The sequence below is a fragment of the Trichoplusia ni genome, chromosome 1, assembly GCF_003590095.1.
Source record: "Trichoplusia ni isolate ovarian cell line Hi5 chromosome 1, tn1, whole genome shotgun sequence".
Taxonomy (NCBI): Eukaryota; Metazoa; Arthropoda; class Insecta; order Lepidoptera; family Noctuidae; genus Trichoplusia; species Trichoplusia ni.
In genome coordinates, this window is record NC_039478.1 from 1,496,397 (window position 1) to 1,519,603 (window position 23,207).

The 23,207-nt window shown below is 36.6% G+C and overlaps 1 protein-coding gene across 2 annotated transcripts in view; it reads left to right on the forward strand.

Moving 5' to 3' along the window:
- Positions 1 to 9,144: 9,144 nt before the first annotated feature.
- LOC113504415 (titin) overlaps positions 9,145 to 23,207 on the forward strand; it is a 41,766-nt gene continuing 27,703 nt past the window's right edge. Inside the window, exons 1-3 of one of the 2 annotated variants that reach the window (XM_026886719.1) lie at positions 9,145 to 9,557; positions 21,202 to 22,861; positions 22,950 to 23,179. In XM_026886719.1, the coding sequence (XP_026742520.1) occupies positions 9,413 to 9,557; positions 21,202 to 22,861; positions 22,950 to 23,179 (2,035 nt within the window). In that variant the 5' untranslated portion in view covers positions 9,145 to 9,412. The remainder of the gene's footprint in view (positions 9,558 to 21,201; positions 22,862 to 22,949; positions 23,180 to 23,207) is intronic. The other variant, XM_026886800.1, reaches the window with a different exon arrangement.

The window sequence follows — 23,207 nt, forward strand, 5'->3', positions numbered from 1 at the left end:
CTTTGTACTGGTTTAGTGTTGTTATTTTAAACCTCTTTGGTTTGAACACGAGTAATTGATTTTGGTAATAAAGTTGCTGTTATTTAGGATACATTTGAGTCAGTCGGTCGCACTTGGCAGCTAAGATTAGTGTTTGGAAATGTAGAGAAAATAACTTTGTTTGGCTCGAAGTTCTTACTCAGCAAGGGTAACAAAAAACCTTCTTTTAAAGTGACTTTGATCCTCATTTCTGTTTTTCGTTTGTTTCAATTATGGAAAAAAAAATAATGACATTTATATTTCTTAAATGCTTACATTAATTACTTACAGAGAAAAATAAATTAATTAACAATTTAATTTATAACATAGAGAAGAGAAGAACAGAAGTGCTTGTTAGCACTGATTGTTTACTAAGGCCTGTAACTTAGTGACTCGTTGTGAAACGATAATACAAAAAAAATATGTATCGTTTTTATTGTAATCTTGGAGCTCGGTAGTGCCGGGGGCACGTTTGTTACTACAAGAACAATTGTATAACACAAAAGTAATGAACAGTGAATTAATTTTACACCTCTCGCCTATGTGAATGTAGCGAAATGGCCATGCCACATATTTTAACTAAGGTGTAGAGTTTGTGAAGTTAGGCCTTTTAGAGTTAGGGCGTGTAGTGTTAGAAGCTGGGCTCTAAATTACATCTGATAACTTTTTGACATGAAAATGTTTTTGGTGGGATATTGCTAATAATATCCAAGTATGGGCTCAGTAGTTTTAACACAATTGTTTATTTATATTATGTACTTCAAATCCTTTATTAAATTTTTGTATTAAACAAGTATAGAAACGTGAGACAGTATCTAATATAGATTAGTGAGTAACCAGCAGAACGAAATAACATTCGACTAAGTTGGACGCAACGGTCACAAATGCAACATAAATGATCATGTAAACAGGATTAGTAATGTGGAGTACTTAAACTGGAGTTGACATCAACGGGAACATTACGGTGCACAGTTAGAGAACTTAAATGCACATTCCGAGTGATGTTTTAGTATCAGCTTATGGCAAGCGTGTTTTCCACTAAAATTATTTTGTGAATAATGAATAAGGAATTTTGGTGTTACACAAAATTAACCACGTAACACGTGTTACGAGTGTAATTTTTTATAGCATAATGGATTTTACTTGAGAATAAAGATGTATGTTTTGGAAAAAATGCATTTTTTTCTGAAATACGTCTGGTAGGTTCAGAGAATTACGGCTTGAAACGTTTTTTTTACTATAGCAGAATAACAATGAAAATTGGTAAGTGTATTACGAATTTCTATAGATAACGGTACATCTATATGGCAGGTAATTAGGTTGGCTGTTTTCGGGCAAAGCTTTTAGCATCTGTCTCCATAAAGGACTAGCAAAAAACTAGACGACGTCGCCGAGCGTGGCTTTACATTAATTATCGGTAACGCCAGGCTCTCTCGCCGTGAAAAATAAAGCAGTACATTTTTTCCCACTTAAATAATTAGCCACCGCAGACAGCTCTTAATACATTTATAGGGTATCTCCGTAGGAAGGAGCATGCTCCATCATTAATTGCCATCTTTTTCTATTTTGCAGGCGCCTCATTATCGCGAGTAAAGTATATCAAAGACCAACTTTCTGTAACAAGCAGTCTCCCACCTGACTCCTCATCGAAAATAAAATAGCAAAATATTTGCAACACTTTTATTTGCTGTCTCGGAATTCACTTTGCTGAAAATATGTTCTGCCTTCTTGCCTCGAGTCAGACACTTGTTAACTCATATTTCACAGCATTTTCAGCGACAAAGGTAAGAAAATCGGATGATAAACAATGGTGTTGGATGGAAAAATATTAGAATAAAGTAGAGAAATATTGTTCATGTCTTTATTCTGTCTTCACAAATACATCATAACTAACATCTTTTTAAAAAACAACCTCAAGCAATAAATTGCTCGTACAGAAGAGTGTATAGAAGGTTATTGCTTTTAAATTAATTTCTAGTTCGTATTACATATAATGCTTCAGGAAATCCATGCACAAAGATCAGCTTAACTGAAAATTGAATTTCCACCTCCGCTCTCGAGTAAACCGCTCGGTAATAGAAGGCGACTAGAGGGTGCAGGTAATGTATGCATAATGCCAGCCTGAAACAGACCCACTTACCTCAGGTACCTTTTGCTCATGCGGCGATGGAACGAGCACTTACTGACAGATCGGAACTTTTCCTGACAACCTTTTTTAACAAACACAGTATTTTGTTTTTATTCTAGTAGGAAGGCTCAAAAGTATTTTCATGAAAGTTTTCCAAGTTAGATAGAGTTACACATCGTATTAAATTCTCTCGTACCGTCCAATTTGGCGATCCACCGGTTCCTGACGGGGTTAACTACGCTGTGCTGTCCCAGCTCCCTCATATATTATTGAATCCGATGGCAAACGTGACCTGTCTATTAGTACTCGATACTCTAGTCGCTATTTCAGCTTACCGGCTGCAGCCACATCGATAATTGAGCATTGGAGCGGGGTATTCCGAGCCCCGTCGATTAGATTTGCTCGTAATTCGTATGCCGCGCTTCACAGCCCGCACTAGCAATGTGGCATCCAATTAAAGGAAAACTTCGAACGCGGACTGTATTCGTTGCGATAAGGGTTAAGGTACGGGCAAATATTTCTAAAACTACAGAATCCAGTTACCAGTGGAAATGGAAAAACAACTTTGTGATGCTACGTCTGTTAATATTTACTGTAAAGTCGTATTAAGCTAGACTAATTTCGGGAAAATAACTTTTATACTCATGAATTTTATAACTTTACTCACAGAGCTAATATTTATAAAAAACTCTATCGTAAAAGCGAAATAACGAGAGAAAATTAAATAATTGCATTCGTATCCAGCTTCATATCTATTGTGAAAGATAAAATAAATAAGATTAACAGTCACGAATTTTACGTTCGCAGAATTAAAAAAAAAACAAATAAATCGCAAATGTATTAAATCCGCAACGCTTTCGCGAAAAGTGAAACACATGTTGTTTTAAAATGTGGTTCGTTATACCTAGTGCACGTGTAAAAATAGCTTACAGAAATTAGATCAAAGAACACAGCGGGTTGTTTTAGAGTTGCGGTGAGGAACGTAACAACGCGGTAATACACATTGGCGTTCCACAAACAATGTAATCCATCATTACTTTTGCCAGATTACTGGAATAATTATAAAATTGGTATATTAAAAAGAAATTATAATAGTTGAAATCGACATCAATCTGTTTTCTGGTGAATATCCCACTACTATTATAAAGGCGAAAGTTTGTAAGTATGTATGTTTGTTACTCTTTCACGTAAAAACTACTGAATGGATTTGAATGAAACTTTACCCCAATATAGCTTATACATCAGAACAACACATAGGCTACAATTTTTGAGGTTTCTAATGTGAGGTCGTAAAAAAACACATTTTTTTTGCGCTTACATTGCAAACGCTGACTGAATCCTAGAAGATAGATAGAAGGCAGATAGATAGATAGAAGGCAGGTATAAATTATAACTTATATCTTCTAACCACGCGGACGAAGTCGCGGGCAACAGCTAGTAATATTTATAAACACAAAATATTTTTTTTTTTGCCGTATTACAAAACTTGTCAATCAATCAATCAATCAATAACTTTATTGCATTCCATAATGTGTACAAAGCTGGTAGGTAAAATTAAAAGAAACAATTATGGACCCTGTCGGGCACAGCAAAATTAGTTTTTTAGAGGAGAGGATGAAGAGCGCTTTTTAACATTTTAATATTAAAATCAAGGAAGAGAATCTTACTTTTACATATTTAATGTAGATTTATTTTATTTTAATTATTGACTTGATTGTTTCTAAGAATATATCAGTATCTCACTGTTGTATTACTGTAAGATTTGGTTTTAACCGGCAATTTTTTGGTTATGGGAATTAATGACAGCTATTCCACGATAAAGAAAAAAGTACGGTACAAAAAATAATACAGTATGAAAGAATGAGGTAAGAAACATAAAAAATTGAGACGAATTGAGAGCTCCTTTATAAAATCGGTCGAAAAGGTCAAGATGCTCTAATTTTTAATCACAGAAAAGATTCAGTTAAAAATATAGGAGCATTATTACTGTAATATCTATTGACTGTTGGTTTCTGATGCATTCGGGTCGATTGTCAGATATTTCCACTAGCTTAAGTGGAATGCTTAACAGGATTATCATAGGCGCCTGTGCATACATGAGCTAATTGAGCGGGTAGGTTCATTAAGGGCTAAAATGAACCTTTTGCAGAATCATATTAAGATTAAATTTATAGAGTTTTCGTTTATTGAAAAGTCTTTCAGCTGCTTAATAAGTAGTTGCACGGTCGTCAAGCTCTTTATAAAAGTGTGATTGGATTTTTCCCCTGTAAACTAAATAAATTGGTTAGGACGGGAAACTACTAAGCACAGGTAGGGAAAATAAAATGCAGTAGATCTTATTGAAAATTTATTGGTTTTGCAAGTGGAATAATTAATAGTCCTGCAGTTTATTGATAAAAGCCAACGAAGATTTGAAAAACTATGAGATTTCTTAGAATGAATGGATGGAACCAACCAAGATTAACAGCATTTAATGTCAAATTTAAAAAGTTCTTTACTCAACGCCAAATCAACGATCCTGAAAAAGGACTAGGAAAAGTTTTGACTGATAATGATTTTGACGCACTTTAGGTATATGATCCTGCATTTGATGACTTTAGAAAATCTGTCCTCGATGACCCAAATGATTCTATGAATAAAATTCATATTATGATTCTGCAAGAGTAACATTTTAGCCTCCCCGTTTGCGATGGCGGATACATATCGGATACAGTTCAGCCATGCGACTTGAGAAGTGTGAACTGACCGCAGCTTGGGCACGCGGTTTTGACGATCAATTAATATGCTGCCCGTTACAATGAAGTTATTGAATTAAATATAAAAGTTTTATTGGTTTCCTGTCCGATAATTAGAGTTTGCGTTGGGGTATTGGTGTTGAAAGTAACATCTCCCATTTTTATTCTTAATGAGATGATATTCGGGGGAGTCTGAAGTCTGGCACTGAAACGTGATTGGCTGAGTTAATTGATTAAGTAAATTAACTCATAGATACTCTTATTAAGAATTTAGATATTTATCTCCATAAACGAATTTATCAAAAACGTAACAAAATACATTCATTATTTTCCTTTATCATAATAAACGGAAAAACGAAAGAAACTTTTTCAATGCGACCGATTTTATTAAACACGTTTTATGTAAATATCTCATTACCGGGATATGTCTATAAACAAACACAAAATTTTAACAGTAATTTTATTAAATAAAATAAAATACCGGTCAAAGGGCAGTCGGACACCTTGTGATATTACAAAATATGACGAAATTGAAAATTTACGGTTTTCAAAATTTTTCCTATATCTGAGCTAATAAAAGACCATACATACAAAATTTCAAGATTCTGAATGCATGAGAAGTACCCGGTTTTGATTTCCTTGCGAGGGTCGATAATTTGCAAAAGTGTGCGGTATAAAAGGCTGTATGTACTTACTGATAGAGTCGTCTTAAAATATTGATATTTCCCAGGTTAAAACGACAGTGATTTTAACACAAATCTAATATATAACATTCCCGTGTCACGATGTTAGTTACCGTACTCCTCCGAAACGGCTTAACCGATTTTTACCAAAGTTTATATGCGTATTTAGTAGATCTGAGAATCGACTAACATCTACTTTTCACACATAAAAAAATATTTTATATTTTGGATGAAATTTTTTGTTTTATTATTTTTATTATGTGGCATTAAAAATACATACAACTAGAAAAAAATATTATTCGGCAATACAAAGTTTGCTGGGTCAGCTAGTTTTCATATAAATTTCAGCTTGATACCTACACGCCTTTTTCAGAAAAACGTTCTTGTTACACAGACAGGGTTCGATAGGTAAGTAGGCTTAATTCTGACCCTTCTTTCGTGAGAGAGGGAGTTCTCCTAGTGGAGTAGTACATAATAACAAGCAAGCGTAAGCAATTCTGCGGTCCTGGCAAAGTAGAACAGGGATAAACGGTGTTCATATTATGATAGTATAGCTCACTTAGTTGATATAGTTTAAGAATACTTTTCATTTTCATCATAACCTGCTACGTCTATACGGTGTAATCTATACTAATATATAAAGCTGAAGAGTTTGTTTGTTTAAACGAGATAATCTCAGGAACTACTGGTTCAAATTGAAAAATTCTTTTTGTGTTGAATAGACCATTCATCGAGGAAGGCTTTTGACTATAAACCATCACGCTGTGACTAATAGGAGCGAAGATACAATGGAAAATGTGGAAAAAGCAGTATTACTTATATCTTCTAACCACGGGGACGAAGTCGCGGGCAACGCTAGTCTATTATAATGAACTATCTAATGGGTAGTTTATTGTAATGATTTGTGAAGTATCTACCCACTTATCAAATTAATGTTTGTATCTTATCCTTTAGCGTTGCACTTCTTGTAATAATTATGAATTTAGAGCTAAGCCATAACTAAAAGGTGACGACAACACACTGTTACATTTTTTTTTGTATAATCATGTTATCACATAAGTGACTATTTTTTCTTAGTGATAATAACAATAACTATTAAAACCTAAACTACTGATGAGCGTAAAGTTTTCTTAACAGATACACTTTGTAGAAAAATTACAATGGATAAATGACAGCGCTCATCACACAAACATTTGTCTTGGTTGGGAATCTAACTTACGACTTTCGGTATAATATAGTTGGCCCTCTAGCCACTAGACCAAAATGCCAGTTGTAATCATCATTTCATAGGTGTGTAGATTGCTTAATGAACTAATGAAAAGCAATTTTAACTACGGTTTACTTATATATAAGTTTAAAAGTTTACCTCATAAGCAATTTATCCTTATTTTTGTACACATGGCAAAAAACACGGCAATCCAGCATAAGGGTTATCTAAACAATTCGAAAACGATATAAGTATGGAGAAAAGTCGAACACTTGTAGGGTAACAATACTAGGTTGTAACTGTCCCACTGCAGGCCAAAGACCTTTGCTTACAAGCCAGGATCAAGCATTGTTCGCGTTTACTCAATAAACGATAGCGATTTCAGTGTTAACTGTATGTACCTAAATATACTGATTATTTTTACACCTTTAGCTGTAGAAAGCGAATATCGTATTTTTTTAAATAAAGTCGAAGCGTACAAATAATTCAGTGTATTTTTAATCAACCTATTCTCATTAAGACTGTTTTTTAATCATGAAAGCATTAAGAAGTAAAACTTTGATATGTACATTGTACGTGCGTGTGTCCAGCCCGGTCTTGGTAATCAAAAAGGGTAAGTTAGTTAAGTTTCTTTTAAGTATATACTTCCTGGAAAACACGTAGCAGTTGATTTAAAAGGTAAGTACGAAAAATTAACCTCACCTTCTGCAAAGGTGTTCATTTCTTCTCAAATAAATGTTACTGTTCCAAAGACTCCACTGTTTGTAATGACAACTTTTTGCTCTAACATGGCAATCGTTGAGAAAACAGTGCACAATTTTGTTACAATATGACAAGTTAGCGAAAATATGATGGAACAAAAGACTATGAATAAAGACAAAAGAACAAAAAGCCTTACAACATTGTTATAATATCATAACGACGTCGGATGCCAGATGTTAACGTGGTTAATCTCAGGAACTGCAATGCTATTGTATGAAAACCGGGCAACTTGTGCAGTTCAGCCCATCGGATACTGGACAAAAGACTGTCGTAAATTTGAATCGTTTATAATAATCAGCGTATAAGTGGCTTGTTGCTGGGCTTTGAAGCAGTCTTGTTGACTAAATACCTATCTCTGGGTGCAGATATAGATTGAATACAATTCTCCAGTAGACTGCACGTATAGCCGAGTGGTTGAGGACACCACCCAAAACCTTCTGAGCGCGGGTTTGGTCGTAGCGTAGGACTGGGTGTCTTTGCGCATGTGACTGTCAAAGGTTTGTGGAACCCCCCGATACAAGGAGTAAATTGCTTAATGGGAAGTCGTGTTTCTTTTTTAAAGAAAAAAAAAATGTTAGTCGAAACCGAATGAAGATTTTTTTTATGGTTTGCTCTTATAGATAAAGTAGTCAACGATCGTTATCAAACTTCGTAGGAGGTCAGCTTGCCTTATAGAAGATATCGATGAAGTGAAATAAGGTCACTACGCCATTGGATTGTATGCGATATGCTGGAGTGAGCGTACGACAAACATTAAAGTTATCCAGAAGTTCTTGTTCTAAGTTATAACGAACGCTTTTGGATCTCTGGGTCTTAGAACTTCCAAGTTTTACTTGCTTTAGGAGCCGTTAATTAAAAACAAATTATTGAGCATCTTCTATGGTTATAACATCGATGTTTACGCGAACAATTTTATCATGTGAATGCCAAAAATAAAATCGTCCAAGTGCAAGTATGAGTTTATCATCCCATCGATTTATGACAGTTTCAACTGCTGCTTTTGCTTGTTAAATTTTGATAATCCCTAAAAAGGAGATAAGAATTTATTCATCTATGTTTGGATTCCTTGACGCGGAACATGTGTAAAATCTATTTATTGAAATTATTTTTAAGTTTACATGCACATTCGTAAGAATAAAACCGTCTCTTCTTAGTCGCGACTTGTATGTGCGAAGTATTTAATCGCTGTGGTAATCTGTGTTTGCTTACTATATTAATAAACTGCTAGCTGTCCGGGGACTTATCAATCTTAATAATTAACATGTTAACATTTAATTACTCAGTACATTACGTTGACTCATGTAAACGTTAACAGATTGTAAGCAAGTCTTGAGTCATGTTCTGCTAAGCTATAGGACGCGAGCCTTCCGGCGCCAGCGAGTAGGGCGGGTCGTGCCGGCTCTACTGCTGAAATCTGAGGTTTGTTTAATGAGTGCATTGTTTTGTAGGGGTGTTTAGCAATGCAAAATAAGCGAGTGAGAGGGCTAAGCGGGCTAGCAGGCCCGCGGCGGCGGCAGGCCGGCGCGTGCGCGGGAGTGGGGCGCGTGGGGGAGGGCGCGCGGGAGTGCGCTCGGCTCGAAATAACCGCGTATTTCGGTCGCCGCCCCCCGCCGCCTCGCTCGCGCGCCGCCGGCGCAGCGCGCGTTTCTCACACACCGCACTATCCGCTGACTATTCGCAATCGACCGACGTCTTGGTTGTTGGACTTGGGTTATAATGACTTGACTTCTGCTAAATGAACCCGTGCACTAGTTTAAGTTTTTCGCAGTGGCGTATTCATTTCTCAAGAGCGCCGAAACGAGGATTGTTTTACGATATACGATAAGGACTAAATAAATAGCGTCGAGTGAGAGTTTTTTGTGCGTTGTGCTGCGGCGAAATGGAGAAGCAGTCGAGGTGGTCGGAGCAGCGCTCCGAGCAGCGCGTGCAGCAGAGCTCCGAGCGGCGCGAGCAGGTGGTGCAGCAGCAGGAGCGCGTGCAGCGCACCGAGCAGCACTACACGCGCCAGATGCTCACGCAGCAAGGTATGTCCCTCCGCCGACATCTCACACACTCTGACACACACCACGGCTATCCACTGTTTCTATACAATCCACATTATATCATGTCCAAAGCTCTGTACCTAGCTTTAATTTAAATCTAACTAACGTGTAATTATTAATAATCTCTGCTAAGCGAATGTTGTGATATATCATGGTCCTGAAATTCATGATATGTAGTTAATAGTAATGTATGAGGCGCGCGCGGCGGGCGAGTGGCTGCGCGCGGCGCCCACGCGCGCGCCCCAGAATAGCCGCACTATCTCGCTCGCGGTGGAAAAGCGCTATGCACAAATAAAGTTACGCACCAGGAAGAAACTAAAGACACTCGCAGGCCGGTCGCCTCGCGCGGCGCCTGTCGCCCGCGAGCCGGGAGCCCGAGCCGCGCTCACATGCCCCAAATACTCACATCAACTCTCTTAATACTGTTACAAATGTTTTACTACTATGAAAATCACCTGCTTACCTCAGCTCCTTAAGCAATAAATATTTAGATGCGAATTGCCGATGATATAAACATGAAGAACGACGGGTGAACTCACATCTTGCGGTTAAGTCGAGGTTGTGTCACCGATACGACCCCGAGCGGTGCCTACTTTACAGAAATATTTAAATTTATAAATGGCCACCAGATCGCTGTAATCGCGGTGTGAATTCCCTCGTCCCTCCATTAAGGTTGCAGCGCGAACTTGTTTTAGCATTAAGAACTTGTTTACTTATAAGGCGCAAACTCCTGCCTTTTATGGATTCAGAACAAATATGTTTCCATTCAAGGATTATTTTTTACCCAACACGATTGCATGAACATCTGACTTGAGTTAAACAAATGTCCACACGAATTAATCACTAACACACACAATATTAAACTATTGTACTCAAACAAGATTAAATACCTGTTTACAGATATGTAACTATTTACCTACTTCTATACTCAATAACCATGTACCCGGTCTGCTTAAATATAGAAACCTATTTATCATAATAATATGACACACCACATTCTTTTAGGATTTCATAAATAAAAATGAAAACAGCTCAGCCTGAAATACGAACACAGTGTAAACCGATAAAGGAATCGCGTCATATCGACAGTCGGATCTACACGAAATTTGGCATCTTTACAAGAATTCTTATTTTTACAACTTCAGAGGATTTGAAGACAATTTAATAATCATTTTAGAAGCTGCCTCTTGAAAAAAACGAAGATTTTGCGTTGTTCATAGAGTAACAAAGAGGACCTCATCGGCAGTTGTTCAAACTGAACCGTTGTTGAACAACGCGTTTAGCATTTAATTATGTAAAATGGTAACAGTAGGTATGCACGCACGCTATCATTCAGATACTTGCGTGACTCACAGGTGAAATACTTAATGGATACCAACAGACGTTGTATAACAACACTACACCAGATCAATCACGACGCCTCGCTTGATTACCATCTAGAGAAATCTTCATTAGAAGTTAGTATATAAACTTTATTATCGACTCTAAATTTACTGCTTTCGTAGCTGTAATTAACTGGATATGCCCGATATTTTGAAGATGCAGTGTAATAACAATCAAAAGTTAATTACCCGTTATCCGGGAGTACTCGACCCACAATGTTTATTGCACATCGTGTATGTGCACCGCACGTAACTGGTCATGGTGTATCACTAGTTCTTGCTTTGATCAATTTAATTATCGGTTTTCTATTTCGACGTACGACTGAGAACTGTAGGAATAATGGCGTCATTAGAGTATGACGTGAAAAACGCCGGCAAAATAGCATCAAGCTTCGTTTTCACTCTTTCTTCGATCGACATTCAATAGAAACGGCATAAGATACTTGTATGTTCGTGAATCACATTCACTTTTTACAATTATTATTATTAGGAACAGTTTATCAGCGGATGATGAATGGATGCAATCGATTTTTTAATATAAGTATTTTATCATGAGGTAGGTTTAACGAGAATAAAATGGGAGCGGTACATGTGGTGTGGACATAGGTGTGTTGTGCAGCGGGCAGCGCGTTGCGTACGGTCTACATAGAGGCGAGTGTGCGCGTCGCGGGCAATGGTCGGCGCCGAGATGATCATCTCGATGTGTTCCGTGTTGCGCGTAGCTAGAACGTGTTCACCAGTCATTATAACGTAACATGTTAACTGTAGCGCGTCGCGGTGCCTGGAGTCTGCGCACCCGCCGCCGCGCCGAGCTCACCTCCAGCCATAAAAACTATACCCAACAAAAACAAATAAATCAAGAACGACGCTCAGATAATCACCGCTAAGCGCTATTTTATGGTAATCATCTGGTGCAGCTAAACTATAAAGATGCAAATAATTTAGCAAGCAGGAGATAAGAAAATGAATCACACTTTCTATAATTTTACAAAGACAAATGGATCTTAAAATCTGCAAATAAATTACATTATGAGGGCAAACTGCAACTGAAGTTAATGAGAAAATAATATTCGCGTGAATCGATGTCCCACGAACAGAAAAGTGATTTAAATTTCACAACGAAAGCGCAAGTTGAAACTTTCGACCACGCTTGCTCTCTAAGCTGGGAACAAAAGTCGATAAGAAATTATTCACGATGAACACTTCTTTGAACAGCTGATTCACTAACAAAGCATTAGAAAACACTTCTTGCTCAAATGGTCATTGTTTAATACAATGCGAAGCGATCAGTTCGTACTAAGATGCCGTGAATTTTCTTACTAACGATTACATAGACGCGGATGTAAGCTTGACACGCAGATAAGTCACGATTCGTAAACTATTCGAAAGCTCTGGAGTCAAAGCCGAGATAATGAAATCATGCTCTGTGTCGAGTTCACCGTTCGCAATCGCGAATAATATGTAACGTTAAACGGGCGAGACAAGTGACCGCTCAGCGCTCTGCACTCACTTTTACCCGCCTTATCTCCAAATTTATAATCTGAGTGAACAGTTACAACGAGTGCTGGCTACTTTCGCCCGGTACCATAATGATTTGCTTATAGAATACCTCGGTACGTTTAATTTATGTTTACGATTATTATCTCTATGTAGGAAAGGCTAGCAGTGGACTGCAGTAGGCTGAGAGGTTCGTAATTTTATTCAGTAAAGATCTAAAAAGCTGTGTAGATAAATGCAAAAGATACTTTTTGGACCCGTGAGGTTAAGAGCAAAAAAAACACGAACAAGAATGCCCTAAGAATTTAGACAATTTTGAAGTTGACTTATTAACAATATTGAATACTTATTATCCTTTGCAACTAACGTCTTTATTCCCAAGGGAGCAGGGAGTACCGTTGCACGAATGCACACCCACTTTCCAATCTAGGCAGAGAGCGTGGGCTCGAATCCCACCGCTGTCACCACAGCCTGGTTCACAACAGATTTATTGTAATTATTGATACTTGTTAGAGACGCAATGTTCAGGAGAAAATGAACGCATTAAATCATCACAAGTCATAGCGATGAATTATGAAGGCACATTACCATGAATGCCTTACTTTATATTGCACAAAGTAATAATCAATTGGCAACAATGACGTATCTAAAATAGGTCTAGAAGGCAATATCTTACTTAACGCAGACGATACAAGTCTTTCCTATTTGAGACAATAGTTGAAGATATCATGCCTCGAGTTATTTAATAAAAATGGGCGTTTCGCAGCCAAAAAAAAGCCAAGAAAACAACATAAATCAATAAATTGAATTATAAATTTGAACGTAAACCGAAAAGTCAACGGATTTAAATGTTTCGTTCATACCCGTTTCTGTGGCATCTTGCATAATTAAGATTCACAATTCAGTCTGGCATAATTGAGTTCCTGAGCTAGTTAATTTTATAAAAAAAAGTATCAATTGAATGGAAGAAAACCATCAATACATAAACAAACGGATCGATTTCTTAACTTAATTTTAAATAATGCAAACATGTGCTGCGTTCGCACGCAAGTAGCAAAAAAACAATTGAATACAGACATTCTGACGTTAACTTATGTTTTATTAAAGACATAAATGTATGTTTGTATGGATGTACATCTACACGCTACTTGCTGTACAACTTACTTGTAAAATTGACATAATGTACTTATATTCATTTGAAATCGATTCCCTTAATCGGTTGTTTTGAGCTTTTCTTAGTGATGACATAGTGTAAGTATTTTTATTAACACATACATTCGAAAACCTCATTAAGTGTCGGGCCAACGACACAAAGATTCCGTACAAATAATGTAAAGAGAAACAAATCACAAATGTAGTTGGTACCCACAAAATTCATGATCGAAACATCCATGCAAAATTTCAACTGACTGCCTATCGGTTCCCGAGATTCAGCCTGGTTACATGTGGATAGCTTGCTGATAGACAGGTAGACGGACACACCGCAGAGCCTCAGTAATAGGGTTCCGTTTTTGCTTTTAGAAAAAAAATAGAGACAGTAGAACACTACGTGTACTGTCTCTCAATTTTTTCTTTATTTCTTCCTATAAACAGACCTCATTCATATTTGATACATACCATTTGTGTGACTGTAGCTAAACAATATACGTTATTAATAATTTGAGAAATACGAATATTTAAAAGAAACTACCCCTAAAGTATTACTTCCATTCGACATCATACCATAAACATACGTAGGACTAATTTCGTTTTCAAAATAAACTTTTTTAGAACACTGGCGAAATCTCTTCTTTCTCTATATAAAAATGTATTGCGGTTCGTTAGTCTTGCTAAAAGTCGAGAACGGCTGAACCGATTTAAGTTATTTTAGTCTTAAGGTAGGTAAGTTTCGTATCTGTACGTTAAATAGGAACATATGTAGATTACTTGGTCTAACCTATTAGATGAAAGTAAAAGAAAATCCCCAGGAGCGCACGGTCCGTTGGCGATAACACCCACTGGTTAGCAATAGTTTTATAACTCGTAAACGGTAATAAAATGTACACCGGTACAATTTTTATATGGACAGAGGATAGCTTTCTACACAAAATAATTACTTATTCTTATATTTTACAACTATTAGAAACGTAGTTAGGCACTTTATTATTTTAATAGCTTTCGGTAGATGTTAAGATTTTTAGTTAGGTATAAGCTTTCTAGTTTCTGGTATCTGCACAATTGAGTGTTGAAAAGTCTGTCTTTGATTTATGAAAAAAGAGTAAAAAACGGAAAATCGAATGATAGCTTATTTAATTAAATTTAATTCAAATCTGCGTTACTCACATATGCCACGCGTATTTTTAACTTTATGGTAAAAAGTCAGGCTGATATTTAACTCAGATTAAAACGATGACAATTTCCCACATTAAAAAAAATACAATAATGTTCACATACAACACTTTTCAGTATAAGTTCTAACCTTCTTTCGGATTAATTTATTAAGAAGTCTGTAGAATAATAGGCACACCAATCTCGCATCAAAAGGTGTTACTACTAGAGTATTAAATATTAATTAATTCATAACAAAGAGGGCGCCACTGTTTCTATGTTACCAGTGCGGTTAGTTCCGTGGTCTGTGCTTAACGAGACGGAACAGGGATTGAGGTGAACTCGACGGCTGCCGGTCACGACCACTCCGCAACATCACGCAACTGTACTTGCGTAATACAAATTTCGTGTACCCATTATTGACAATTCAACTCATATTTGCGCGCGGCGACATGTGTGTAACCCTTGTAAATACACAGCTTTTATTTGAGCTTCCATAGTGAACAGTGCCTGTCAATCGCACGGACACATAGCGCGCCGCGCACAAATGAGTTAAACTGTCTAGTCGTGTGTCCAACTGAATTTGTAACCAGTTGACAAGTCAATGAAAGAATGATCTGATTAATCTCGATATAACAGTGATTGAAATGCAATTGCAGAAATGGTGATCTAGTATTGTTGTCCGACGAAAAAAGCTCGACGTACATAACCACGTACATAAACCTCAATGACAATGAAACAAATATCTATTTATAGGTCTATCATATTAATTTCTCTTTTCCTATAATAATTTACAATTCCCATCCGCACGAGACAGTTTACTACCAGTATAATGTAAAAACGAACGAAGCATAAAAAAAATAGCAAACTGACATTGACGTGCGTCAATTTTTTTTAATGGTTCGACCTCAGACATTTTTCTATTAAACAATGTCGTATATATGAGCGTCCTATATTAAGATTATTATGCAACAAATATTTTAAATATGTGAAGTTATGTGATCAAAAAACTACAAAAGAATTTAAAAAAGATATCGATCATTTTAATATTCTGTATTCTATACATACTCGGTAGTAATGTCGCCGGCATCAGTTTTGTTTATGTTGTTATGTATTCTTTATGTGTCTATATCACCGAGTTAATTGTAATTTGTTAATTAAGAGTAGAGTTTCAAATCATTTTTGTTAATGGACTGACAAGTTAATTAAATAGCGATGCACAAAGAATACGTGTGAAAACACAATTTATTGAGATTGATATTGCGTATTGAAAATGCTGTGAAATTAAATTTATTTAACTACTCTTGGTAATCAATTGAAACTGCAATTAATTTCATAATTAAATGTACAGTGAAGTGCGGTTCAAATAACGCTTATTCGAAATAACCAATCTCACAATAACCAGAGCCGTTAAATATTTAATAAATATTATTTAATAAATATTTGCATTCGTTTATATCGGTGAGATTTATCTGTATCTACTAATTGTTATTCATTTTGATTAAATGGTTACTATGGGTGATAATTGAAAGCTTGAGATTTGTAGCTAATTATATACTAATAATAAGGCAGCCAGTTAGCGTTGCGGATACTCAATATATTATTAAGTGATTAAGCATTAAGTGCGGTTGAGATGCAGAGTATTTGTATTGAAACACCAGTTTGTATTCATAGCTTGCTTTATTTGGAACTAAACAAATTAAGGGTAACTGGAAAAGGATTTGAAAGGACCCCTAAATATTGTCACAGAATATTTAACGACCAATTATTTCTGAATGTTCGATGCTCACTTTAATACATACAAAAACAATCATTATAACAGGGCGTAAGGCCTCTTATAAGGCACACAAGAAGTTTAAATAAAAATGATTAAATTAATTGGTTTTAAGAAGCGGTCTGCAATTTCTTTTACGCGGCAAGTAGCGGGCCTCGCAATTATATCGGCAGTAATAACTTTGATAGCTGGCGGAGATAAGCGCATGAAAAAACACGAAATTAAAAAAGGTTGAATTATTAATTCAAGCAAAAAATGTTCGCGGACATGGTCTAGTGTAAATAAACAAGTTGTTAGGGGAGAAATTGTTCAGAGGCGGTGAAGTCTGATTAAGGCTCGTCCGCTGATCGTACGTGCTGAGTTTGTCTTTGCTAATGAAGTTCTGAAGTTCGGTGCTATCGGCGGAGGTGGTTCTAAGACTAAATAAGCTTCCTTACATACCATCCAATTTGGGAAGTGCACTGTGGCTAAGTAACGAGCAAATATTTGGTCTAACTAGATTCTAGTGTAGCTGATATGCTTCCAAGTTTCACACACGGGAATAATTTGTTGGAAGAGAACCAGTGTTTAATTTAACCAACTATACTCAAGTTTGCGATCGTGGTCTTCGATTTTCCTTCCCATTTAGTGTAATACGGTTCAATATGTTGGCTTTTAGTATTTGTAGCAAATACGGTTGATTTATCTAAGTACGTTTAAAACCAAAAATTATAAAAAAAAATCAGCTGTGATTTATTTAAATGTAAACAAACATCTAAGAACCAAACTTTTCACAATGATTTTCTCATAGAAATTATATTTTAAATCGTAATTACGATATGGAATAAACGTGAAATCTGCGGTAATACGTTGGTACGTGTTGTTCGGCTGGTGGTATGAATCATTATGAGGGCCATTCACCATATGGTGCGCAATGGGTCGTGTTTGGCAGTGCCCCGTGCTGCGAGCTCGCTGAGCCGCTTAAGGCTGTATCAGTGTAACATTGGAGCCGAGCGAAATTTGCACCTGGTATTGACCTACATATTTACGATTTCGGTTTTTATTTATCGAATCCAATCAAACCGGAATCGACTTTCTTTCAAAAAGTATTAATTCCTACCAAGTACTTATAAGGTATCTTCTTAAAAATTCAAAATATAATTTTAGTAACATAAGCGTTGTTTGCCAAATTCTCGTACATTTTAATGCTACTGAATAGTGGAATTAAACTTGTCTATTGTTGACGAACCACGCTTAAATTCAGTTTTCATTCGTAAGAGGATTTCAAAATGTGATTCAAATATTTTGACCACTACAAATATTACACTGAAATAACTAGTTTTCGACACAAACGTTCCTGTTTTTCGAAATATCTCGTAAACAGAATCTGCATTTCTCTTTGATGTGCCTGGCTCTTGCTCTCAACAGTCTCAACCGTTGCATTGAAACCTTTGTGTTTCTAAAACTTTTACAAATGTGTTAGGAACATTTTCTAATATGTTAGACTTATTCTTTCCATTGTAGTATTAAGCCCATCGTAAAAGATACTCGGGTGGGATAAAAGCTTGCAAGTATGGCCGAAAATATTATGTTGTACATGTTCCAAATTCAAATTCTGACACTTCTCGTGTTAAACCACAATTTAATATCCGGATAATTAGTACCTAGTCAAAGTATACGAACTATTTTCGAAACACCTCATTTTTTATTATTTTATTTAAATTGAGAACAAATAGTAGGTTGGAAGTTACTTGTTGTTCATGTTAGCAATTGTCATTACATAAGAAAGATTTAACGATTGCACAGCTGCGTTGCATTGACTGAGCGATTTATAACGTTATTTCACAATATTTAAGTCTCGTCGTAACGATGCCAGAAATTTTGGTGACGAGCCAACTTTAGGAACACCGAAATGATATTATCTTAATACGATAACCTGAAAATACATCCACTCACTTATATTAATACCACAGCAAACTTCTCGAAATTTTGGTTCACAAAATGTTTTTTTAATTACTTATTTCGACCGCTTTCTGGTATTTTACGGTTTAAGGAATTCTTTGCTTGCCAGTTCCATATCTTTATACAATTTTGAATTTATTCCTAGTATTCCTTCAATTTCTTACTATTAAAAAAAAATGTCGGATGTTGTATTTTATAGCTAAAACTGTTCACGGAATAAAATTCAATAACTACAATTAATTACACCCAGCACACAGTATCATGACTAATGTAAAGATTACATACCGCTTTCAATTAAATGCAAAGAAAAATATTTAATTAACACCTATTTTTAAAACATAAACTGTTAAATGTTAAAATGTATTTTTAGACCAAATTTAACTGTAAAATATGCTAGCGGAACAAACGGTCTAGTCTGCTAGGCTGGGCTGAATACATGTGTTACAAAAGGCAATAACAAACGCTATATAAAATATTAGATTAACCAAAAAATTGTCACGTTAAGGTACTATATGACCTTGACCTATAAAGAAAACCTTGAATGTTTATCTGTAAATGTCTGTGAACTATAAACATACGGACGCCACGTTTTACTATGTCGATAGGTACATACCGTTCGATAATTAAACACTTTTGTTTTCAATAACAATACTAGAACATATGTCTAATTAGCTGTATGTGTGTCGCGGAATACAATATGGGTACAGTCGTGTACAGCATACGTCGTCCAAAGCTTTTAGCGATTCCAAATTAATAATAAAATTATTTCACGGCCTTAATATTACGTAATATTTAATGGATATTAAAATAGGGTATTTTATTAAGGGTGAACATGTTATGCACGTGGTTGTACCTTGAACACCTTTTGTGTATACTGGTTCGGCGTTGTGAAACCGGTCCTGTGACGTCATGGGCGACCAGTGTCCACTCGTAACTGTTCTTTTGTGTACATTCCATTTACTTACTTATGTTATTGCTAATATTGTATATTACAAGACGTCTTTTATTACGTTACAGAACCTATGACCGCTTTGATGATAATAACATTGTAGCTAATAAGAAACGTTTCTCACATTTACCTAACCAGTAATGAGTTGAATTAGTCATATTGGAATGTAATATCAGCAAATAATAAGTACGACGGCAAAGGGTTTTAAAAAAGAGAAGGTTTTGATCACCACGGTAGCTCACTGCGGGTTTAAGTTTTAAATTTCAAATACAGGTTTTCTCATGGTGTTTCCTTCAAATGTTATAATTTTATATTACAACAATTTGTTGAGTTCTGTGTTAATTCAATTACTTTAAACATATGTATAGGACACAGCAGTAAAACAACCTTTTATTTTAAACGTTTACAGTCACTCCGTTCTGTTGCGGGTTAATAAATTGATAATCGAATACACCATCATATATCGTTGCTTATCTATATTTCTTAGAAAGAAAAAGTTCTACAAATAGACGATCTCGATAATATGCGTTAACGGGGTTAATATTTATATTATTTATTAATAAAAATACTAGCCGATGAAATATGGAGCATTGAACGTCGAGCGTTTGAAAATGATTTTTTTATACAAGGAATTATTATATAATATTTTTTAATTAAATATGACAGTAAAATTATGTCAAAAGGCAGGTCTAAAAATAATCATCTGATATCAAATTACAGTTCCATGCATGTGGGATTTATTTTTAATTTGACGTTGTTTATAATATTGTGCAAAGCGAAAGAGTCCACGAAAATGGTGGCCGTAACAAGATACCGAGTGGAGGTTACGAAAATAGCCGCGCGAAAAGAGCTCGCTTGCTCCGTCATTCCTGTGAGTCACGCATCCCGACCCGAACGAGATCTGGAATACGAACGCACGTCTGTTCCTGGAACTTTAGATATTTATCACACGACTATTTACGAACATGGACAACTTTACAACTTATACATAAGTAGTTCAATAGTACGTCTATTATTGTAACACTGTTACATCGAATACGTCCATTTGACATCTATTTTTAGAGAGGCGCCTCGAATGATTTGTGGAATAAGGTTTTTATATTAGATCGATAAAGAATTTTGTTTTAAAGGTATTTTGTATAAGAGGTAAGGGAGGGTTACAGGCACGTCGAAGGTATTTGAGGAGTGATGCTAAATATTTACTTTTACTTTAATATTTTGATGTTGAATAAAATTATATCGACTAAAAATGAATCACAAGTGCGAAAAATAGAGTTTCGTCTTCTCTTTTATTTCAATAACTTTATTATTTTTTGTTTATGCACTACAAAAATACACAATTCTAGATATAAGTATAAATATTGAAACACTGATGTTTTTACTTAGTAAACTTTTAGCAACGAGGGCTTTAAGCTTCTTAAACATACATGTCACGCTTCCATTTCTCCTAATTACCTACTATCTACTAAAATAACCCATCGTTTATTCTAACAATAAGTAATACGAATAAGTTCTGTGTAAAATTTTTTTGAATAGGATGTTCTTTACCTTTTGATGCTTTGCGCAAAAATATAATATAGTTTACAATGCAAATACCAACAGAATATGTTTTTTTCTTAGATTTTGCTAGAAGGTGTTCTCATTTATTGATTAAAATATAATAGATTGTTATATAGGTACATGAGTAGTTTAATGTTTACCTTAGCTAAATTAAACATAATTTAAATAGCTTTTCATCTAAATCGAAAGTTTATGGTCTGTTTTTATTTGTTTCAGTGGAATCTGTTGGCGATCGCCTTCCTGTCACGCTGGGCAGGCCCGGCGAGCCCTCTCCTCCGATCTTTGAGCAAATCTTCAAAAATGCGAGGTTTGCGCAAGGCGGTAATGCAAAATTTGAAGGAAAACTCAGAGGCAATCCTACTCCCGTTGTATCGTGGACAAGAAAGAAGGCCCCGCTAGTAGAATGCAACAAATACAGTATGAGCTATAACGAACAAACCGGGGACGTGTCCTTATTAATCAAGCAGATCGGGCCCGGCGACGAGGGCGAGTACACCTGCACAGCTCGCAACCAGTACGGTGAGGCTATCTGCTCGGTGTACATCCAGCCCGAAGGCGTCCCGGTGCCCGCGCACCAGTCCTCGCAGCAACAGAGCTACCGACATGTCAGCGAGAGCGTCGAACACAAGTCGTACGGTACACAGGGGTACACTTCAGAACAGTCCAGACAAACTCAGAAAGTCGCATATACCAACGGCACTGACTATTCATCCACAGAAGATTTTAAAGTGGATACATTCGAGTACAGACTTTTGAGGGAAGTATCATTCAGGGAAACTATTACTAGGAGGTACGTGAATGAAAGTGACATTCATATTAGTACCGAGGTCGACAAGAACCTTGGTCCCGTGTCGCCTCCCAAAATTGCTCAGAAGCCAAGGAATTCTAAGCTGCAAGAGGGAGCCGACGCATTGTTCCAGGTACAGCTTTCTGGAAACCCGCGGCCGCGAGTAACTTGGTTCAAGAACGGCCAGCGATTAGTTAACTCCAGCAAACATGAAATTGTCACTACTCATAATCAAACTTCTCTTAGGATAAGAAATACAGAAAAGTCTGACTCAGGCCATTACACATTACTGGCAGAAAACCCGAATGGATGCATTGTATCATCAGCATTCCTTGCCGTTGAATCTGCACAAGAGACTTATGTTCAAGATCATAAATCACAGTATATTATGGACTCTCAACAGACAGGAATAGAAGAAAGAGTAGAAATTTGTGAAAAAGCTCTCGCTCCGCAATTTGTAAGAGTCTGCCAAGACCGCGATGTCACGGAGGGCAAAATGACGCGATTCGATTGCCGCGTCACTGGCAGACCTTACCCAGAAGTCACGTGGTTCATTAACGAAAGACAAATTCGAGACGATTATAATCATAAGATATTAGTAAACGAATCAGGTAATCATGCACTTATGATTACAAACGTTGATCTTCGTGATAGTGGTGTAGTTACGTGCGTCGCGCGCAACAAGACTGGAGAAACATCTTTCCAGTGTAGACTAAACGTTATCGAGAAGGAACAGGTAGTTGCTCCGAAGTTCATTGAACGTTTCAGCACTATTAGCGTGCGCGAAGGAGAACCAGTAGTTTTGAATGCGCGTGCGGTCGGTACACCTACACCACGGATCACATGGCAGAAGGACGGCGTTCCGATATTACCCAATCCAGAGTTACGAATTAATACCGATGGTGGGGCCTCGACGCTGGACATTCAGCGAGCCAAGGCGTCGGATGCGGCATGGTATCAGTGCACCGCCCAGAACGTCGCAGGCTCCACCGCTACTCGGGCTAGGCTCTATGTCGAAGTACCAAAAGAGCCTCCGCCTGAGCAAAAGCGTCTGCACTTACCCCGGCCTACAAAGATTATCGAGCCAGAGTAAGTAATACTGTGTTAATTGTAAATGGCATTAAAACAAAGAAAACCTTTTTTTTATTACTTTACTCATGTCTATATTATTTTACAGGCCTGCTCCTGGACCAGAAATCATTTACTTAAGGCACGTGGAAAGAGCAAGACCTTACATTCCTCCTGGTGAGGAAGACCGAGTTTATCCTCCACCACAGTTTATTGTGCCACTCAAGAGTGTTACACAGATGGAGGGTGGCAAAATTCACTTTGAAACGAGGATAGAACCAGTTGGCGACCCTACGATGAAAATAGAATGGTTAAGAAATGGCCAAAGTATCGAAGCAAGTGAGTATAGCAGATACAAATTAAATTT